General features: G+C 51.1%; 2 protein-coding genes across 5 annotated transcripts; both read right to left on the bottom strand.

Moving 5' to 3' along the window:
• Nucleotides 1–2,037: 2,037 nt before the first annotated feature.
• TMEM184A (transmembrane protein 184A) lies at nucleotides 2,038–5,711 on the bottom strand. The gene is given in 9 exon segments (XM_031056536.1): nucleotides 2,038–2,288; nucleotides 2,712–2,909; nucleotides 3,001–3,170; nucleotides 3,577–3,668; nucleotides 4,202–4,277; nucleotides 4,365–4,455; nucleotides 5,294–5,524; nucleotides 5,527–5,594; nucleotides 5,596–5,711. Coding segments are annotated over 9 exon segments (1,293 nt in total).
• A 5,367-nt stretch (nucleotides 5,712–11,078) lies between these two features.
• Nucleotides 11,079–14,416, bottom strand: PSMG3 (proteasome assembly chaperone 3). Of its 4 annotated transcripts, none has more exons than XM_031056584.1 (3): nucleotides 14,335–14,416; nucleotides 13,718–13,935; nucleotides 11,079–11,717 (listed from the first exon to the last, which is right to left on the bottom strand). In XM_031056584.1, the coding sequence occupies exons 2-3, from the start codon at nucleotides 13,931–13,933 to the stop codon at nucleotides 11,565–11,567; spliced, it is 369 nt and encodes a 122-aa protein (XP_030912444.1). In that variant the 5' UTR covers nucleotides 13,934–13,935; nucleotides 14,335–14,416; the 3' UTR covers nucleotides 11,079–11,564. The 4 variants fall into 4 exon arrangements, with proteins under 4 accessions (XP_030912444.1, XP_005420413.1, XP_030912443.1 ...); XM_005420356.2 differs by having other exon boundaries at nucleotides 14,303–14,344; XM_031056583.1 differs by lacking the exon at nucleotides 14,335–14,416 and adding an exon at nucleotides 14,043–14,276.
• Between the last annotated feature and the right edge of the window lie 1,300 nt (nucleotides 14,417–15,716).

Below are 15,716 nucleotides of genomic sequence, written 5' to 3'. Positions count from 1 at the left end.
GCTGAGATGTCCCTGCTTCTGTGCTGGCTGCATTACAAAGCCAAGCAGCCTTGTCCCTGAGTACTGAGGCTGCACTTTCTATGCAGGACAGTCTGGCTCCCAGGATGTGCAGGATCCTGGATGAGTGCCTGGATGTGCACAGCATCTGGCTCTTGTTTATGGACCTCCTTGCAGGAAAAGTGGCAGCAGTCTCACCAGCTGAGCAGGTATGAGCAGTGCTCCTTTGGACCAGAGGGACTTGCAGGACTGGCTGAGCTATAGGTTGCTCATGTGGAGTCTGGGCTATAGCATGGTAAGATTTCTCCAATAAGAATAATAATAATAAACAGAGCTTGTCCTATTGGTGCTGGAGTCTGGGCTTAGCTTAGCTAAACCAGATCCAGCACCTCTGAACCAGCTTAGGTGAGGGTTGGAAGAGGGGCTGTGCAAGGAGAGGAAGCGGAAGACACGCACGTTCTTTGTGGAGTGAAAAAGATGAGCACAAATCCTGTAGGAATGCCAAAATGTGCAGGATGCTGCGTGTGCAGGTATTTCTGCTGGGCCAGCATTGAGGGGCAGGGAGGACGTTAAGCTTAAGAGCATCAGCATTATAGCAGGAACAGGCAGATCGTGGGCTTTGCTTGCTGAGCTCAGTGAAAATGCTTGCTTGCTCTGTGCTAGAAATTGCTGTTTATTAGAAAAAAAAATAAATAATTTTGTGTTGTGATTTACATTTTGCAGCTTAAGAGCAGGGGAAAAAAAAGATCCAAATTCTATGAGTTGTGTTTAAAAGGGCTCCAAGCCTTATCCATTGGTTTGTTTGCCACATGACTGCAAACCTGAGGCTATAGATTTGCCTTCATCCTTCCACTAGCCAGCGACCATCCGAGACAACAGCACAACCAGTGCCTAAGCTCATTCCCAGGGATCATCTCATTAACAGGAGAATAGAAATTAGACTAAAAATTGGAGAAGAAAGGAGAAGTCTTAACAGAAGGATATGAACTCAACATCACTTGATACAAAGACCATCCCTCCATACACAGTCTTCCCTTGCCTGTGGTCTTGCCTCACATGGCAACATCCCTCAGCACCTCTCTACCCTCACCATGGTCACCCAGCTGGGCTCAGCTCCTGCTTGCCCTCCCACAGGCCAGGCAAAGCCCAGGAATAGTGAAGGGTTAGGAGGAACAGACAGTTCCCAGTAAGTGAATTCCTACCACCACCAGTCACAGTCTGGTTCCCTAATAAAGATTCTGATAAGGAAGCTGGAATCCCTTTTAACTTCTGATCCATTCAGAGATAAACTGGATTAGACATAAACAAGCACTTCTGTCACCGGCAGCTCTCAGAAACGCAGCTGCAGACCTCTGGTTAGTCCCAGTGAGGTCCTGCCACACTCCCGGGGGAGTTACTTGGACAGCTGCATCCACATCTGGAGGGAGAAGAGGATGACTTACTCCTTCTCCATGGTAAAGGTCTTTTGCACATCTCTATAAGCTTTGCTGTGAGAAGGAGAGGGGGAAAGATGTAAAAATAAGGAATGACGTCTTTCAACCTTTACCGGGTTTTGAGGTGAAGCGAAGTCACCTTCCTGGGCTGGTTTTCTCCACGGAGCCCTTGGAGATAATTTTTTACTCAAATTGGGAGAAACTAGAGCAGAACTGTGCTGAGAAAAGCATTTCTCTCAGGCCTCTCAGCACTGCTTGGAGGTAAGAGTAGGGCGAGGGCGGCTGGTCCGTCCTGCACCCCGGCTCCCCTCCCTGCCTGGCATCCTCCAGCATTGGCACAGGGCTGGCAGAGAGACAGCAGCAGTGGGGCAGCAAAGCCCAGGCTGCAACACAGGGTCCAACACAGCTTCATCCATGACAGCAGAAGCTGGCACTATTTCACTTAACCTTTTCTGGGTTATTGCATCTTCCCTTTGAGAGACTGGCTTTTTGGATAGAGTTCCTGGCTTCTCAGTATTCTGATTAGCCCAGGCTCTCTCAGTCTCAAGACACCTCCCTTCTGCATGGGTTAAAACCTCTTCAGTGTCAGTGGCTCTTCTGATACCTCCTACAGCTCCTCATCTGACAGTATGAGCATTCTCTTTTCAATGTTTTTGCTCTTCCTGCTGCTCTGTCCCTCTATCTTGGAGGCCACGTGCCCGTTGTCCCCCGGCGCTTTGCACTCTGCCTCCTGCATCGACTGCTGGGTGTAGTGCTGGTACGCAGGTGAGAAGTTGTGGATGGCATCCTGCACGATGTCCTGGGGGCTGATGGTCTCCTTCAGCCCACTCGAGATGCTCTGCATCGGGGCGAGGTTTGCTGCAAAACAGGGAGGGCAGGAGGGTGATGGGACAGCAGACAGTCAATGAGCACAAGTGATCCAAGACACTTCTACTTAGAGATTTGAGATCAGGGGCTCATTGTGGGCCATGTCAGCTTGTGGTTCCAAGGAGAAGGAAGGCAATCCCAGCTCCATGTTCCAAAGGATAGATCCTCTCCAAGAGCATGTGGGTAATACCACCATCCCCTAATCCTGCCCAGCCACACCAAGGTCTCCTTACATGCCCCATTGTTTTAGCTTGTGGGTGTCAGGAGGGAAGAGGGAGAAGAAATGCACGGGTACAGGGTAAAGAAATTCCTCTTGTAGCTTTTAGCATCCCATTGGTAATGGGGTACTAATAAAATAAGGGAGGTTTCCTCTTTCCTTAGTATTGCAGAAAGGAAGAAGTGAGGAAGAGTTACCTGTTGAGTTTTCTTTCTTCTCCCTGTACACGTGGCAGGTGAATGCGTAGCGCAGGGCAATGGAAGCGAAGAACATTTCAATGCAGATGATGAAGTTCTGGTAGCCAGCAGCCACTGTCCCAGCTCCCACCTCCTTCCCGTCGATGATCTGAACTTCAGGGATCACCCCACATTTCTCCAGTATTGCCAGCAGAGTCCCTGTGTGGGGGAAGGGAGAGGGATCAGTTCTGCTCCTGATCCAGGTGGGGCTATGGGAGGAGAAGCACAGGGTGTCCATTGTGGGACCCACCTTGCCAGAAGGAGAGGAAGATGACGGCCTTGATGGTGATGAACTTGAGGACTGGCTCAAAGGGGCGCAGCAGGTCCATGGTGGCGAAGTAGAAGAGGAAAAGGGCATAAAGGGCCAGGCTGACAGAGAAGTTGTAGATGATGGTGATGTAGAGATATCCACTGTGGACACTGCAGGCAGAGAGAGAGAGAGAGAGAGCTGCTGCCCTGGGCTGTGGGGAGCAAAGCAAGTGCAGCTGGCGGCAGAGAGATCAATGGGGAAGGGGAGGGTGCATAGCTTTGCTGTGGGGGAGAACACAGCCCAGGAGGGGGAGCAGGGCAGAGGTAACAGCTTCTTCTCTGCTGATGGGACCTCATTTTATTAACTTTTTAATTTATTATTTTATTTATTGTGGCTTACAGGAGTTTTATCCCTTTATTGTTTGGGGGCAGTGAGTCTCTGTTCCCCAGCACTTTGGGCTCACAGTGCTCTCACTATCCATGGAGCAGCTTCCTGGGGAGACTGGCAGGACACACTGGTGATGGAGCAGGGATCCATCCTCTCCCATTCACCCCCCGCCCCACCCAGCATCCTCACTTGAAGTCTCCATCGTGGTACTTCCCAAACGCCTGCAGGATGATGGTGACAATTGCCATGAGGGGTTTCACAATGCAGAACTGCAGCGTGGCCTGCACAGGGGAGAGACACAGTGTCCCATGGGCAGCAGGACATCCCACCCCTCTGCTCCGGGGACACACACAGAGGAGGGAGCAGTGCTCTGGGGTGAAATATGAACCAGCACAAGGGAGTGGGGCTTCCAGAAGGCAGCTCTCAAAAGGCAGCATAGTCAGTCCAAGGTGGGGGGACCAGAGGGCTTGGGGACAGACAGGTGACAGGATTCAGCCCACAGTGCAGTCCTGGAGAGTGAGACAGCGTCCAGGCTAACCTGGGACTGGACAGAGATGGCAATCTGAGCTCTGCAGTGGGAGGAGACCCTGACTCAGCAGTGAGTCAGAGGCAAGGACAGCAAGCAGCCTTGCTGCTGGCCAGGTGCCAGCAAGCTGGTGACCTGCCTCCCTCAGAGGAAAAAAGCCTCCAAATACAGCATCTTAAGTGAATAATGAAGCTAAGCCCCCTTGGCAGGGCAGTGGGGAAGGAACCTGCCTCTCAGAGAACCCTCATCTGAGGGAAGTGGAGTCGATGCTCCCCATGGGGTACCCACCTGCTTGCAGAAGCGCAGGAACCCGATGGAGTAGGACATACCCTGAAGGCAGCAGGTCCCATAAAAGCAGCTGGACCTGGAAGCAGAAGGCAAGGGGATGCCATTGGGGGTGCTGGGTGGGGAAAGTGGGTGGAGGAGGAACTCTCAGGATGCTGGGACTTACGCAATGGGCTTCCCTCGGATCTCTGTCATGATGGTGCTCTCCCCTCCGAGGTACTCGAAGCACAGGCTCAGGAAGCTGTAAATCACAAAAGCTGCCAAGGCAAGGGCAGACAGGATCAGCAGGACTGATGGAAGTCCTGGAGGGGGTTGTTTCATCTCACATTTCTTCCTGCTCAGGTGTTTCCTCATCCAAGCTGGCACTGCATCAAGATTTGGGATGCTGGGGGGTGGGAGCCCAGTGAGAGGAGCAGCAGGTCAAATCTATTCAACTTCAAAGTGGAGTCAGACACATTGCACTATGTGCACAGAGTTCATTACAGACACAGCAGCTCCTCTGGGCACACACAGTCTATCCAGGGACCATCTGCATGGAAGTACCTCAAAATTGCTAAAGGGCAGCAAAAATGGCTGGTGGCCAGCAAGCAGCGGGTCCTGAACAGTTTTCTTGGACATCCCCACCACTTATTTTTCATATACACCAAACCTGAAGTAATGCAAATGCCCACACAACTTAATTCCTGAGGAAGAGAGGACCAAGGTAGAAAAACAACCTTAATCCTGACAAGTTTCCTTTGCACTTCAACACACCCCAACTCCCCAGTTTCTTGGGTATATCTGCCTTGTGTTTTAGAAAAGCTGTACTTCTACCCCCCCCCAGGCAGCCAGAAAACCTCTTTCCCAGCACTGTGGTGCTGGGGTCCCTCCAAGCCTGTGTCTGAAAGGCAGCACCTCGTGTTTGTGTGTGGGGCATCCCCTCCCTGCTGCCGACAGAGAAGGAAGGAGAAAACTTCTTCATGGAGGAAGGGAGAGTGGGAAGTGGAAGAAATGGAGAATTGCTACTTCACAACCCAAGGGACTCCAGAGACAGGTCAGCAGGTTGAGAGCCCTGCTTTGCCTTCAGCCTGCCTGCTGAGCAGATGCTGTGCTCACCTTCATAGCAGTCCCGCACCGAGTCGAAGTAGACGTAGTACTGGTGGCTGCCGAGGAGGAGGAGGCTGAGCCAGGAGTCGAAGGCGTAGACAGGCACGATGAAGAGGATGCGGATGATGTAGCGCTGCTCCTTGGGGATGGTGTAATTCCTCAGGTGTGTGTAGATCTGCAAAGTGCCCAGCCTGCAGAGCTGTGGCTGCCACAGGTCAGGATGGGAACCTCCAAAGCCCAGGGGTGCTGTGCTAGCCCTCCTCTCTGGGGTGAGAGCTCTGCCAGCTTCCCACCACAGACCCATCTCAGTGAACACACAGCAGGCTCCATCCCAGTCCCTGGGCCCATCCCTTGCATGAAAACATGTGGAAATCAGGTTCCTTCCCTGGGCTGTGTGAGGAATGTGCCCTCCCCTGTGCAGCCCCATCCCAGTGCTTGGAGACAGCTGCTTGCCCCAGGGCTGCCTTCAGCAGCATGGACCTGCACAGCCCCTAAACCATGCCCACCCAGGGAATGCCTCAAGGCAGCTGGTGCTGGGCACCCCAAACACTCCAAATGCCCCACTGGGTGTTGCCTCTGGGCAGTGCCAATCCCTGCAGCCTCTCCTGGCTCTGGCAAACACCTGGGGAGAGTGGGCAAAGTCCATCCTTATGAGCTGCCAGCACCAGGCTCCTGACAGCAGGGAGATCACCTCTGGGCAGCAACAGGAAGAAATACTTACCCAGGAGCTGAGTAATTTGCAATGGACTTGGGGGCAATCAATAGTTTTGCTCTCATGTCAACCCCTGTGCTGAGTCCCACATCTGCTGCAGCCCATACCTGGTGGAAGGTGACGATGAGTGCTGACCACACGAAGATGCCAGAGATGACCTGTGCTGCTGTGGTGGTCAGGAAAAGCTGCTGGTCCTCCTGGGAGGTGTTGTGGGCGGCCATGAGCAGGGCAACAGCTGAGAATGGTGGGGCTGAGGCCAGCCTGGCTGCTGTGCCAGGCCCCGGTGTGCCAGGTGCCACAGGAGAGGGCACAGCACGTGTGGCATTACTCATCTGCAGGGAGGGAGAGGGAAGGGCAGTGGTGCAGGACAGGGAAGGTCCCAGCAGATTTCCCAGCCCACACAGCACGTACAAACCTCCTGTGAGGTTTATCTCCTCCCCAGGGTGTCCTTCACCCAAACCAGCCCCTTTGCCATGATTGTGTTTGCTTCTCCCAGCAGGAAAATGCAAATATCCTTCAGAAGCAGACCCTCTTTTCCCTGAAGAGGTCTATGCAGTTCCCATGCCTCCCAAAAGACACACTTCTCCTTCCCAGCTTTTCTCCTTTCTTTCTCAGGAATCACTCCTACCTGAAAGGGAATGATCTGTGCAACTTTTCCATCAGAAAACAGAGACTTAAGGGTCAAACCAATCCCTCACCCAGGATAATAAAGAGTCCTTTACAACAAGCCATCAGGACACTTGTGTCATCTTCCTTGGGAGCCCAGAAAACACCAAGTCCCCCCCCCAAACGTGGCTCCTTTTATCCTGCGTGGCCTGCTGGTGGAAAGCCTGGGGCTGCCCAAGAAACCAGACATTTGGTGTCACCCACGTTCTTCACCCAGTCATTTTGGGATTGTGGGGGTGTCACGATGCCAGTAGTGCCAACCCCAAGACCTGAAGGACAGCCAGCAGTTCCTCCTGCACCCAAATTAAGCACAGGGGAGCAAGCCTGCCATGCCAGAGGCAGAGCTATGGCATCTCCCTGCTCAGTGTGTGCTCCTCAAAGCTGGCTGCCCCAAGGCACTGAGCATTCCTGGTGCAGAGGGTGGCTGGGCATACGGACACCGTGTACCCTGTGGTTACAGACAGCAAGGACCAACCTAATAATAAGCAATTATTTATAGGGCAGCTTCATATCTCAAGGCCAACAGATGCATAAACTGCCATGTTTGGGTTTTCTTTTTGTTAATCTATGGAAAGCTGCTTTTTCCCCAAGTATGACAATAGTGGTTTAAAAACCCAACAAGCTGCAAGCTGAACTATAACAATATAGATGCTTCTCAGTGCATTGTTAATAAACAAATATTTTAGCTGCTGGGTAACTATCGCCTGGGGTAAAACTGTAAGCATGAACAGGAGAGAAGCACAAAAATACCTGCCACAGATAAGAGTGGTAGGGAATGACCTCGGTCCAATTAAACACGGAAAACAAACCAAAGCAAGAGCTGACCCTGCAGCTCCCTGTTCTGCCCTCTCACCGAACCCCAACCTCACAGGAGAGCAAACTCAGCTGGTGTCAGATCAACAGCCCTAAAAATACCTTTCCCCGGCTCTGGCAGCAGCCCGTGTAAGCGGAGATGCCCGGGCAGCAGCTGGGACACAGCCAGCAGGGAGCCGAGCTCCTCCTCCCTAGCACCGGCCTGTGCTCCTGCCCCGGCCAGCAGGAAAAAGGATCCCGGGAAAGCCGGGGCGGGAGCTGGTCTTTGGACAGACTTGGATGCTGCCGGACTGCCTTGTAAACATTAACAGGAGGACGGAGATAGCTCGTGGCACAGGGAAGGAGATGAGAGTCCAGCTGTGCCTCGTTCCCCAACCACTCCTCAATCTTTCTGGGGGCTGCCCTGCTGCTGGCTGGGGCTAAATGGCTGCATTTGGCCACGCTTTGCCTCTGCCAGAGCATCATGACAGAGCAGGATGAAAACTCACTCTTGAAAAGCTTACTCTTTCTAGCTGTGTTTTTCTAGTCACTTTTTAATGATCCAGCTTACTCCCCAAGACATGGCAGAGAGCTGTGCTCTTCACTAGACTCATCTATTCTGTTTCCAGCCCAGTGCTGTGCCACAGATGCTTGGCCCAAGACATCCCATCTCCTATTAACTTTCCCAGCCATCGTGGTGCGAGCACGGTGGCACCGACAGCCAGTCCTGGCAGCCTCCCCGACATTGTCACACTCTGAACATTGCAGAACAAGTCATTAAAAGCAAAAGCCTCGGTGCCGCTCACAGACAGGGCTCCCAGCTCCACAGGTAATTAGATCCCGGCCGTGCAAGGTAGTCAGGCAATTCAATGCAGTTAGAGAGCCATTTGCTTCCAAAACAAAGGCAGCAAGGAGACACCGAGAATAATACCAGCTGCAAAATTCAGCTCCTCCATGGGACTGAGCCATATCCAATCTGTCTGTTTTCAGACACCTTGCAAGTACCTGCCATACAGCATCTACCTGTTACACGCACTCCCTGGGATATTAGGATGCTAAGTGAGAACTGAAAAGATAAACTGAGCAGTAAAGCTTGTGTTCAGGGAGGCCACCTGCAAATGGGCCCTTTCACCTTGCCAGGGATTCCTCTCCATCTGCAGACTGCCAGAGCCCAGACTCCCAGCTCACATCCCTACCTGTGTCCTGCAGCACTTTGGACAAATCCCCACCTCAGTGGCAGCCCCCTGTGGGGTGAAGCAAGTCAGGAGGGACAGGTGAGCCCTCACAGCTCCCCAGCACCGCCTCTGAGATCCTTGACCCACATCCTGAGGAGGGGAGCATCCACGCTTAGCCCCACCAGAGCAGGAGCAATCCTCCTGATTGCTATCAGATAAAGCCAGGACACTCGGGTTATTCACGGGACCAGCCTCTCCACACCACCATCAGGCCACTCAGGGGGAAGGACCTACAGCACACAGCTACAAATCGCGGCAGGGCAGCATCGAGCCCTCTCTGAAGCCCATCTGGAGGAGTGGATGACGCAGGCACAGGGCTCTTAGCGGAGGCTCTGCCCTCCCAGCGGCTCCCACAGGTGCTCAGAACCAACGGCTGGGTCAACTCTGATTTGTGGGGTTTCCCCCAGCTGCTGTGCACCCCCCCCAGAGCCCCACTCACCCTTTGGGGCTCCTCCGGGAGGGAGTCTGGCTGCCGTGCCCCTGTCTCTGCATCCCCCGTGCCCTCCTCCACCTGCACCGCTGGTGACTCCTCCTCCGGAGAACCGTCCCAGCCCTGCCCGCCTGCTGGCCGCGGCCCCCACCACTGCCCCGCTTACCCTCGCGGCTCCCCGGCTCCCACCAGCGCCCCACTCTCCCTGCCAGTCCCCCAGCGGCCCTCCTGTGCCCCGTGCTCGCCGGTGCCTCGCTTACCTTACCCGCACCCCCTGGCTGTGCCCGGCTCACCCTGCCAGCGCCCTCCCTGCGCCCCGGGCCCCGCGGGAGCTGGAGCAGCAGGTCGGGCTTTGTCTCCCGCAGAAAAGCCACCCAACTTACCTTTCCAGTCCGCCGTGCTTGGCACCCACGCCCGGAAAGCAAACACGGATGGAAAGCCGCGGCCCGACCCCGCTGCCCCCCGCCCAGCAGACGTCCGAGGGCAAGAGCTCAGCCTGGGTGGCAGAGGCAGCTTTCCCTCAACTGGGAATTAATCCCTACCTGGAGGAGAGCGGCGACTAAAAGGCAGGCAGCTGGTGGCACCTTGTGCCTGTTGTTTGAGCAGGCCTTCCCCTTGGTTTATTGTGCAGCAGAGAGGAGCAAAGTCGAAGGACCAATTGTTCGTGCTCTAATTTATGGCACGTGGAAAGGCAGCAAGGTAAGTCTGTCCTGGCTCTGAGCATCAAATCAGAGAGGTTTCCAGGTCCTTTCCTCACCCACTGCCCTAAACAGACCAGGTGGCACATACACAGCCAGGAAATGAAGGTACTTGACTTGTGCCTGGCTTTTAGGTAGTAACACTCAGCTCTCTGGGGCACAGCAGTGGTATGCCACTGTATCACCACAGTGGAAGATGCAATTTCCATCCAATTTGCTGATTCATGCATGTTCTCCTCAAGCTGCTGGAGCTATGGACACAGTAAAAGCCTCAGTTTTGTGTCAGGAGAGAATCCCTACTAGCAAACCAAAATTGACAATAACTAATTCCACATGCCTCTCTCAGCCTTCCTAGACAAAAAAAAGGGAAGTGTAAAAGAGGAAAAATTTATAGCTCTGACAGATGCGAATCTTTGATTCTTGGAAGCACAGTTTAGAAAATTATTTTTAGATGAAGTTTCTTGTTAAGGGCAGCTGGAAGCCTGCAGTGTTTGAATGTATTTTTAAAAGAGAGTTTCATTTCTCATAATCCCTTTAAATGCTGTAAATAACTCTTACTTCAGAGAAAAGAGTCCTTTCAAAATCCATTTTCTGCTTTTCTACTTCTAGGGGATTTTTTAGGAGCAGAATGACCTGGCAGCTGGATCACCGTGGTGGGGCAGGCACAGGCTCTGAGCTGATTCTGCTGTACCAACTGGTCTTAGCACAACTCCTCCCTGCCCAGAATCCAAGACCTGGCCTCCGTCTGTGCTGTCAAGTTCATAAGTGACAAAAGTGTGTAACAGCTCACTTAAAAATTTACTACTTGTTGGTGTTTATTACAAGAGGTAAAAACAAATGTGCTTTCCAAGCAAAAGGCAAAAGTTTGGCTATTAATCTTTGTATCAGCTCATACAACATAATCTGACACCTTTTGTAAATGACTTGGCAGAAACAACCCTGTGTAACCCCTCAAACCATCTGTCCCCACATCTCCTAAGACAGATGCTCATTGCAGGTGATCTGCCTATGGATGTTCTGTTTCTCCAATGTGTTGGTACCACGTAATCCATTGGCAGAGATTATTTTCTTACCACTATTTTGGGTTCCTGTCTTCCACCCTGACATCAGCTTTCATGAAATTTGCAGGGCATCATGATCTGCCTCTCTTTAAAATCAGAGTGAAAGTAGAAAATGAATTCAGATGACATCCAGAAAAGAATGGACATGAGGACAAAAGCAGCCATCTAGGACTCATTTCCTAAAAAAAGGCAAGAAAACCTTTCCCATTATACAACTGTTGATTTTTTACCAAGGCTTGTATTTCAATTGACGTGATTCTCACAGAGCAAAAAAGAAACCAGGTAAAATTTGATTTGACAATGTTTCCTTTATTCCCTCTGCACTGGGTGTTCCCCCTTTGTGGTATGGCACAGCTACAGAGCTTGGCATCTGCTGCTCCTCAGGACACATATGCAGAGCCGAGCCCTTTCCCAAATAAATGACCCACCCAACATGATAAAAGTAGCACTTCTCTCCTATGTTGAAACAATTGCTGTCATCTCACCGCTGTCTATATGGACTTGCAAACCTGTCCCAGTAATAAAACCCACAAACGTTCTACACAGTAGAGAAAAATTCATGAAATTCCTCAGGACGTCCAAAACCACCACAAAGACATTCCATCATTTTCATTTCTAGTCCTTTTAACTAGGTGGTGATGAGTCATGGGCTCAGGATCATTTCCTTGAATCCAGATGGCACAACTTCACCACACTTGGCAACTTCGGATCACTTCTCGTAGGGCCTGTATTCCTTCCACGGTTTTGTCCTTTAAAGCCATGGCGAGGAGAACAGGTTTGTTCCCAGCTTCCTGCGACACAAATGCCACCAGGTTTTTGGCACAAACGTGAACGAGGGGCTGAAAAGCAAAGGGATACAGATGTACACTCCTACAGATGGGAGAGTCCTCCTGCAGGAGTTAGGAGAGGAAGAGCCCTGGAGTGACGTGGAGAATCTGTTGATCCTGGGCTCAGACTGAGCAGTTCCAACATGGTCAGCAAAGGCAAGCCATGGGACAGGGAACTTCAGAAAGCACTTTCTTAACCAGCTTAAAAGGGAAGAGTTTGGTCCCATGAGTGCGCCAGCCACCCACACCACCCTGAAACAACTTTACTGGAGCTGCACTTGAATTGAGTTCAGCACTGTCTGGGAAACTTGGAAACTCAATACAGAGAATCTTTCCTTCCATAATCCTCCCACCTGAACTACGGCACCAGTGTTAAATGATATGAAATGCTGTGGATCCAAATGCCTTTATTTCCTTCACAGCCAGGTTTCTAAAGAAGGTTGCAAGTACAGGTTTTTTTTGTTTAAAAACTTGTTCTGAAGAGGGGATGTTCCACTGACAAGCTCTGAAAAAAACCTGTTATTTTTGTAATTCCTAGAGATCCCCAAATGGTGTTATATACAAAGTTTTTGTATGCCTGGTGTTACAGACATGTTGCTTTTTATTTTAATAGAATCATGAAAAGCAGAAATAAGTAGTGAGACTGAAGGAGGCAAAAAAGGGATATAATCCTTTCCATGAGCTTTCTTGAACAAGAATAGATCAGAACAGCATTGACTATTTCACGTGGAAGGCACCTACAATGACATCTAGCCCAACTGCCTGACCAACTCACAGCTCAGGTTAAAACATTATTCAGGGGATTGTCCAAATGGCTCTTAAACACTGACAGGATCAGAGCATCAACCACCTCAAGCCTGTTCCAGTGCCTGACCACACTCTTGGTGAAGAGGTGTTTTCTCATGCCCAGTCTCAACTTCATCCAGCACAGCTTTGAACCACCCAGCTTACCTAGGGTTTATTTACACCCAGAGCTGTGTGTCTGTCAGAAGGATGAGTTTGTTTGATTTTAGCTGCTGTTTGGAAATGTGCAACATCCCAAAGAATGATGTTAGCAGTGACAAGCAGGAAAGCAGCAAACTAGCAAAAGTCTTCTCTTGAACTTTAGATCAGTTAGTTAAAATTATTTAAAAATAGAATGGAACAAAGTAAACATAGCACTTCCCATTTCCAAATAAAACCCAAAATAAGCTTGGGATGGAGGTGGTCAGCATTTGCAGATATCAAAGCAGAGAAAGCAAAATATCTCCCAAAAAGGGAAGACTATTGCTCAAGAGAAAGAACTCCACAAGGGGAAGTCATGGATAGAATCAGGAACTTGTGTTGCTATAGCTTTTCTAGTTAAAGCAAGCAAGTAATATATGATAGCTTCAACCCTGATGGAAAGCCTCATAATCTTGTAGCTCTGTAACTTTCTGTTTTAATGTTTGACCAGTTGATGCTTTTAGAAACACATTTGCTTCTGCTTTCTCTCTAGCTTTGTGAAATGGTCGATAAAAACCTCATTTTGTTGAAGCAAAACAAATTAAACTTTATCAAGGGAAGGTGCTGGCAGGCACACTTGGGAGCGGGCAACTAAAGTCCATTATGGGGCTGGCATAGATAGGGGAGGATGGGGGTGGGAAAACAGACCTGAAAAGGAAAACAAACTCACTGGAACAGAAACCCAAAAAGGTTATCAATGGCTGCATATTTAATCTTGCAACCCTTAAATCAACAGAGCTTTATCAAACTTTCCATAAACACGCAGAAGCAATCCGTATCCTGTAGGATAAAAACAACAGATCGCCAAACCACTCACGGTTAGTTAAACTTTCATGTCCAAGAGCAGACGAGCGCACATACTTTTCTGATGAGCCCCTCTTTCCTCATTTTAAAATTAATCTTATCACTATTCAAACACTGCTTAACTGCTGTGATTCATCAACTCCCTGGCAACTTGCACAGCCCCACCTACCACATTTCCCCCTTATCCTTGCTGCCTCTGCGCTTCGCATCCGCTCTCACCTCACCTCATCCTTGCCCAGCAGCACCTTCGTGGTGAGCGAGGGCCTGCCCACGTTGTCGCCGATGGTGTTGGGGTCCACGTAGACGATGGTGCCCATCTTGCCGTACTGTGTGACCACCACGAGCACCGAGTTGGAGAAGGCCGTGCACACCACCTCGGTCGGCACCCCGTGCACCACCTCCTCTCGCTGCTTGGACGTCACGATGGGACTCACTTCCATCGCTTCCGAAAAAGAACAGAACAACAACAGTGTGACAACATTAGATTAAAAAAACATGCGCCACGAGCTACAAAAAGACAGAATCCTTCCCGTAACTTGGAATACCCACGGTTAAGTTAATTTCTGTGCAAACCCGCACCGCTGACTGGGAGGGGGGGGGACTTCGCAGCCCCCCAGCGATGGCATCACTGCCCCCGCATGGCCCCGCTGCCTCCGACCTGGGCCCCGCTAGCGCGGATAGCTGGTACCGAGGGGGAAATCTCAGCCCTGCTTTCCACCCCGGCTCCACCAAGCTTTTTCTGAGAGAGACATGGAGTCAGGGAGACAGCCACCCCCATCCCGCCGGGCCGCGGCCCTCACCGCCCCTACCCTCGCCAGCCCCGCCGCGCCGCCGCTCTCACCCGCCGCGGCAAGGCGCCATCTCCGGCCCCCCCGCGCTGTCCTCACGGTCCCTCGCCCGGCCCGGGCAGAGCTGCCGCATCCGGTCCCTTCTGCGGCGATGAACCCCTTTCTTCGGGGATGATCCCCTTCTCTGGGGATGAACCCCTTCCCTCAGGGATGATCCCCTTCTCTGGGGATGAACCCCTTCTCTTGGGGATGAACCCCTTCTCTGGGGATGAACCCGTTCTCCGGGGATGATTCCTTTCCCCGGGGATGAACTCCTTCTCCAGAGATGAACCCCTTCTCCAGGGATGATCCCTTTCTCGGAGGATGATCCCCTTTCCCTGGTCCAGTCTCCACGCCCGGTTTCTCCCCGTTCCACGCTGGGAGTTGGGGAGGACTCAGGCAGGATCTGTGGCTGTGAGGGGACAGGTGACCCTGGGGACACAGAAGGGCTGTGAATATTGTTCTTCCCTCCATTTCCCCATGGGATACGATCACTCCCAGTACTGGGTTTTGTTAGGCCACACTGTAAGACCCCGAGTGTGCTCTCCCATCTTAATAAAAGTGGCTTATAAAGGGGGCTAGTGTAAAAGAGGCAACTTTTTACATAGGCAGACAGAGCTAGGACAAGGTGAATGCTTTTAAACTTAAAGGGAAGAAATGTACATTGGCTGTTAGGACTCAGAGTTCCCCATGAGGGTGCTGAGGCCCTGGCACAGGTTGCCCAGAGCAGCTGAGGTTGTCCCATCCCTGAAAGTGCCCAAGGCCAGGTTGGCCAGGGCTTGGGGCAGCCTGGGATGGTGGAAGGTGTCACCCACAACAGGGTGAAAAAAGATGATCTTTAAGGTCCTTTCCAACCCAAACCATTCTGTGATTCTATGAAAACAAGGCTGGTTTTGGTCATGGAAACGGCTTTGCCATTAACCGAGTGAGCATTGGCAGGTGACCAATGGAACTGTACTGGGGGATAAAATAAAGACATCTGTGTGAGCAGAGTGAAACCAAATGTGCCTGACCTAGGTGCAAACATTGGTTTCTATTAATTATACCTAATTAATACAGTGCTATTTTTTCCTTTGAAATAGTGGTATTCATGAATAAAAAATTTTGTATTCTAATTTATACAAAGCCCTGAAAACTGGCAATTCCCAGAAGCTTGCAACCTCCCGGACTCCTGCAATTGCTGCATCTAAAATACATTCAAAACTTTCATTCCCATGTTTTAGCTCTCCTTTTCCAGCATCCTCACCACATCCCAAATATCCTGGCCATGGGTACAGCAATAGCTACCTGACCTGTGGGTTATCTCTTCGGGTAACATCCCTGAAGGTCCTCATGAATACTTATTTTATTTGTTTTGCATTAAAAGTTTTACCAAAACTTGATTACAGGAGGAACA

The sequence above is a fragment of the Geospiza fortis genome, unplaced genomic scaffold, assembly GCF_000277835.1.
Source record: "Geospiza fortis unplaced genomic scaffold, GeoFor_1.0 scaffold237, whole genome shotgun sequence".
In the NCBI taxonomy this organism is placed as follows: Eukaryota; Metazoa; Chordata; class Aves; order Passeriformes; family Thraupidae; genus Geospiza; species Geospiza fortis.
Note: the sequence above shows the minus strand (reverse complement) of the source record. Positions and strands in the feature narration are given on the sequence as shown.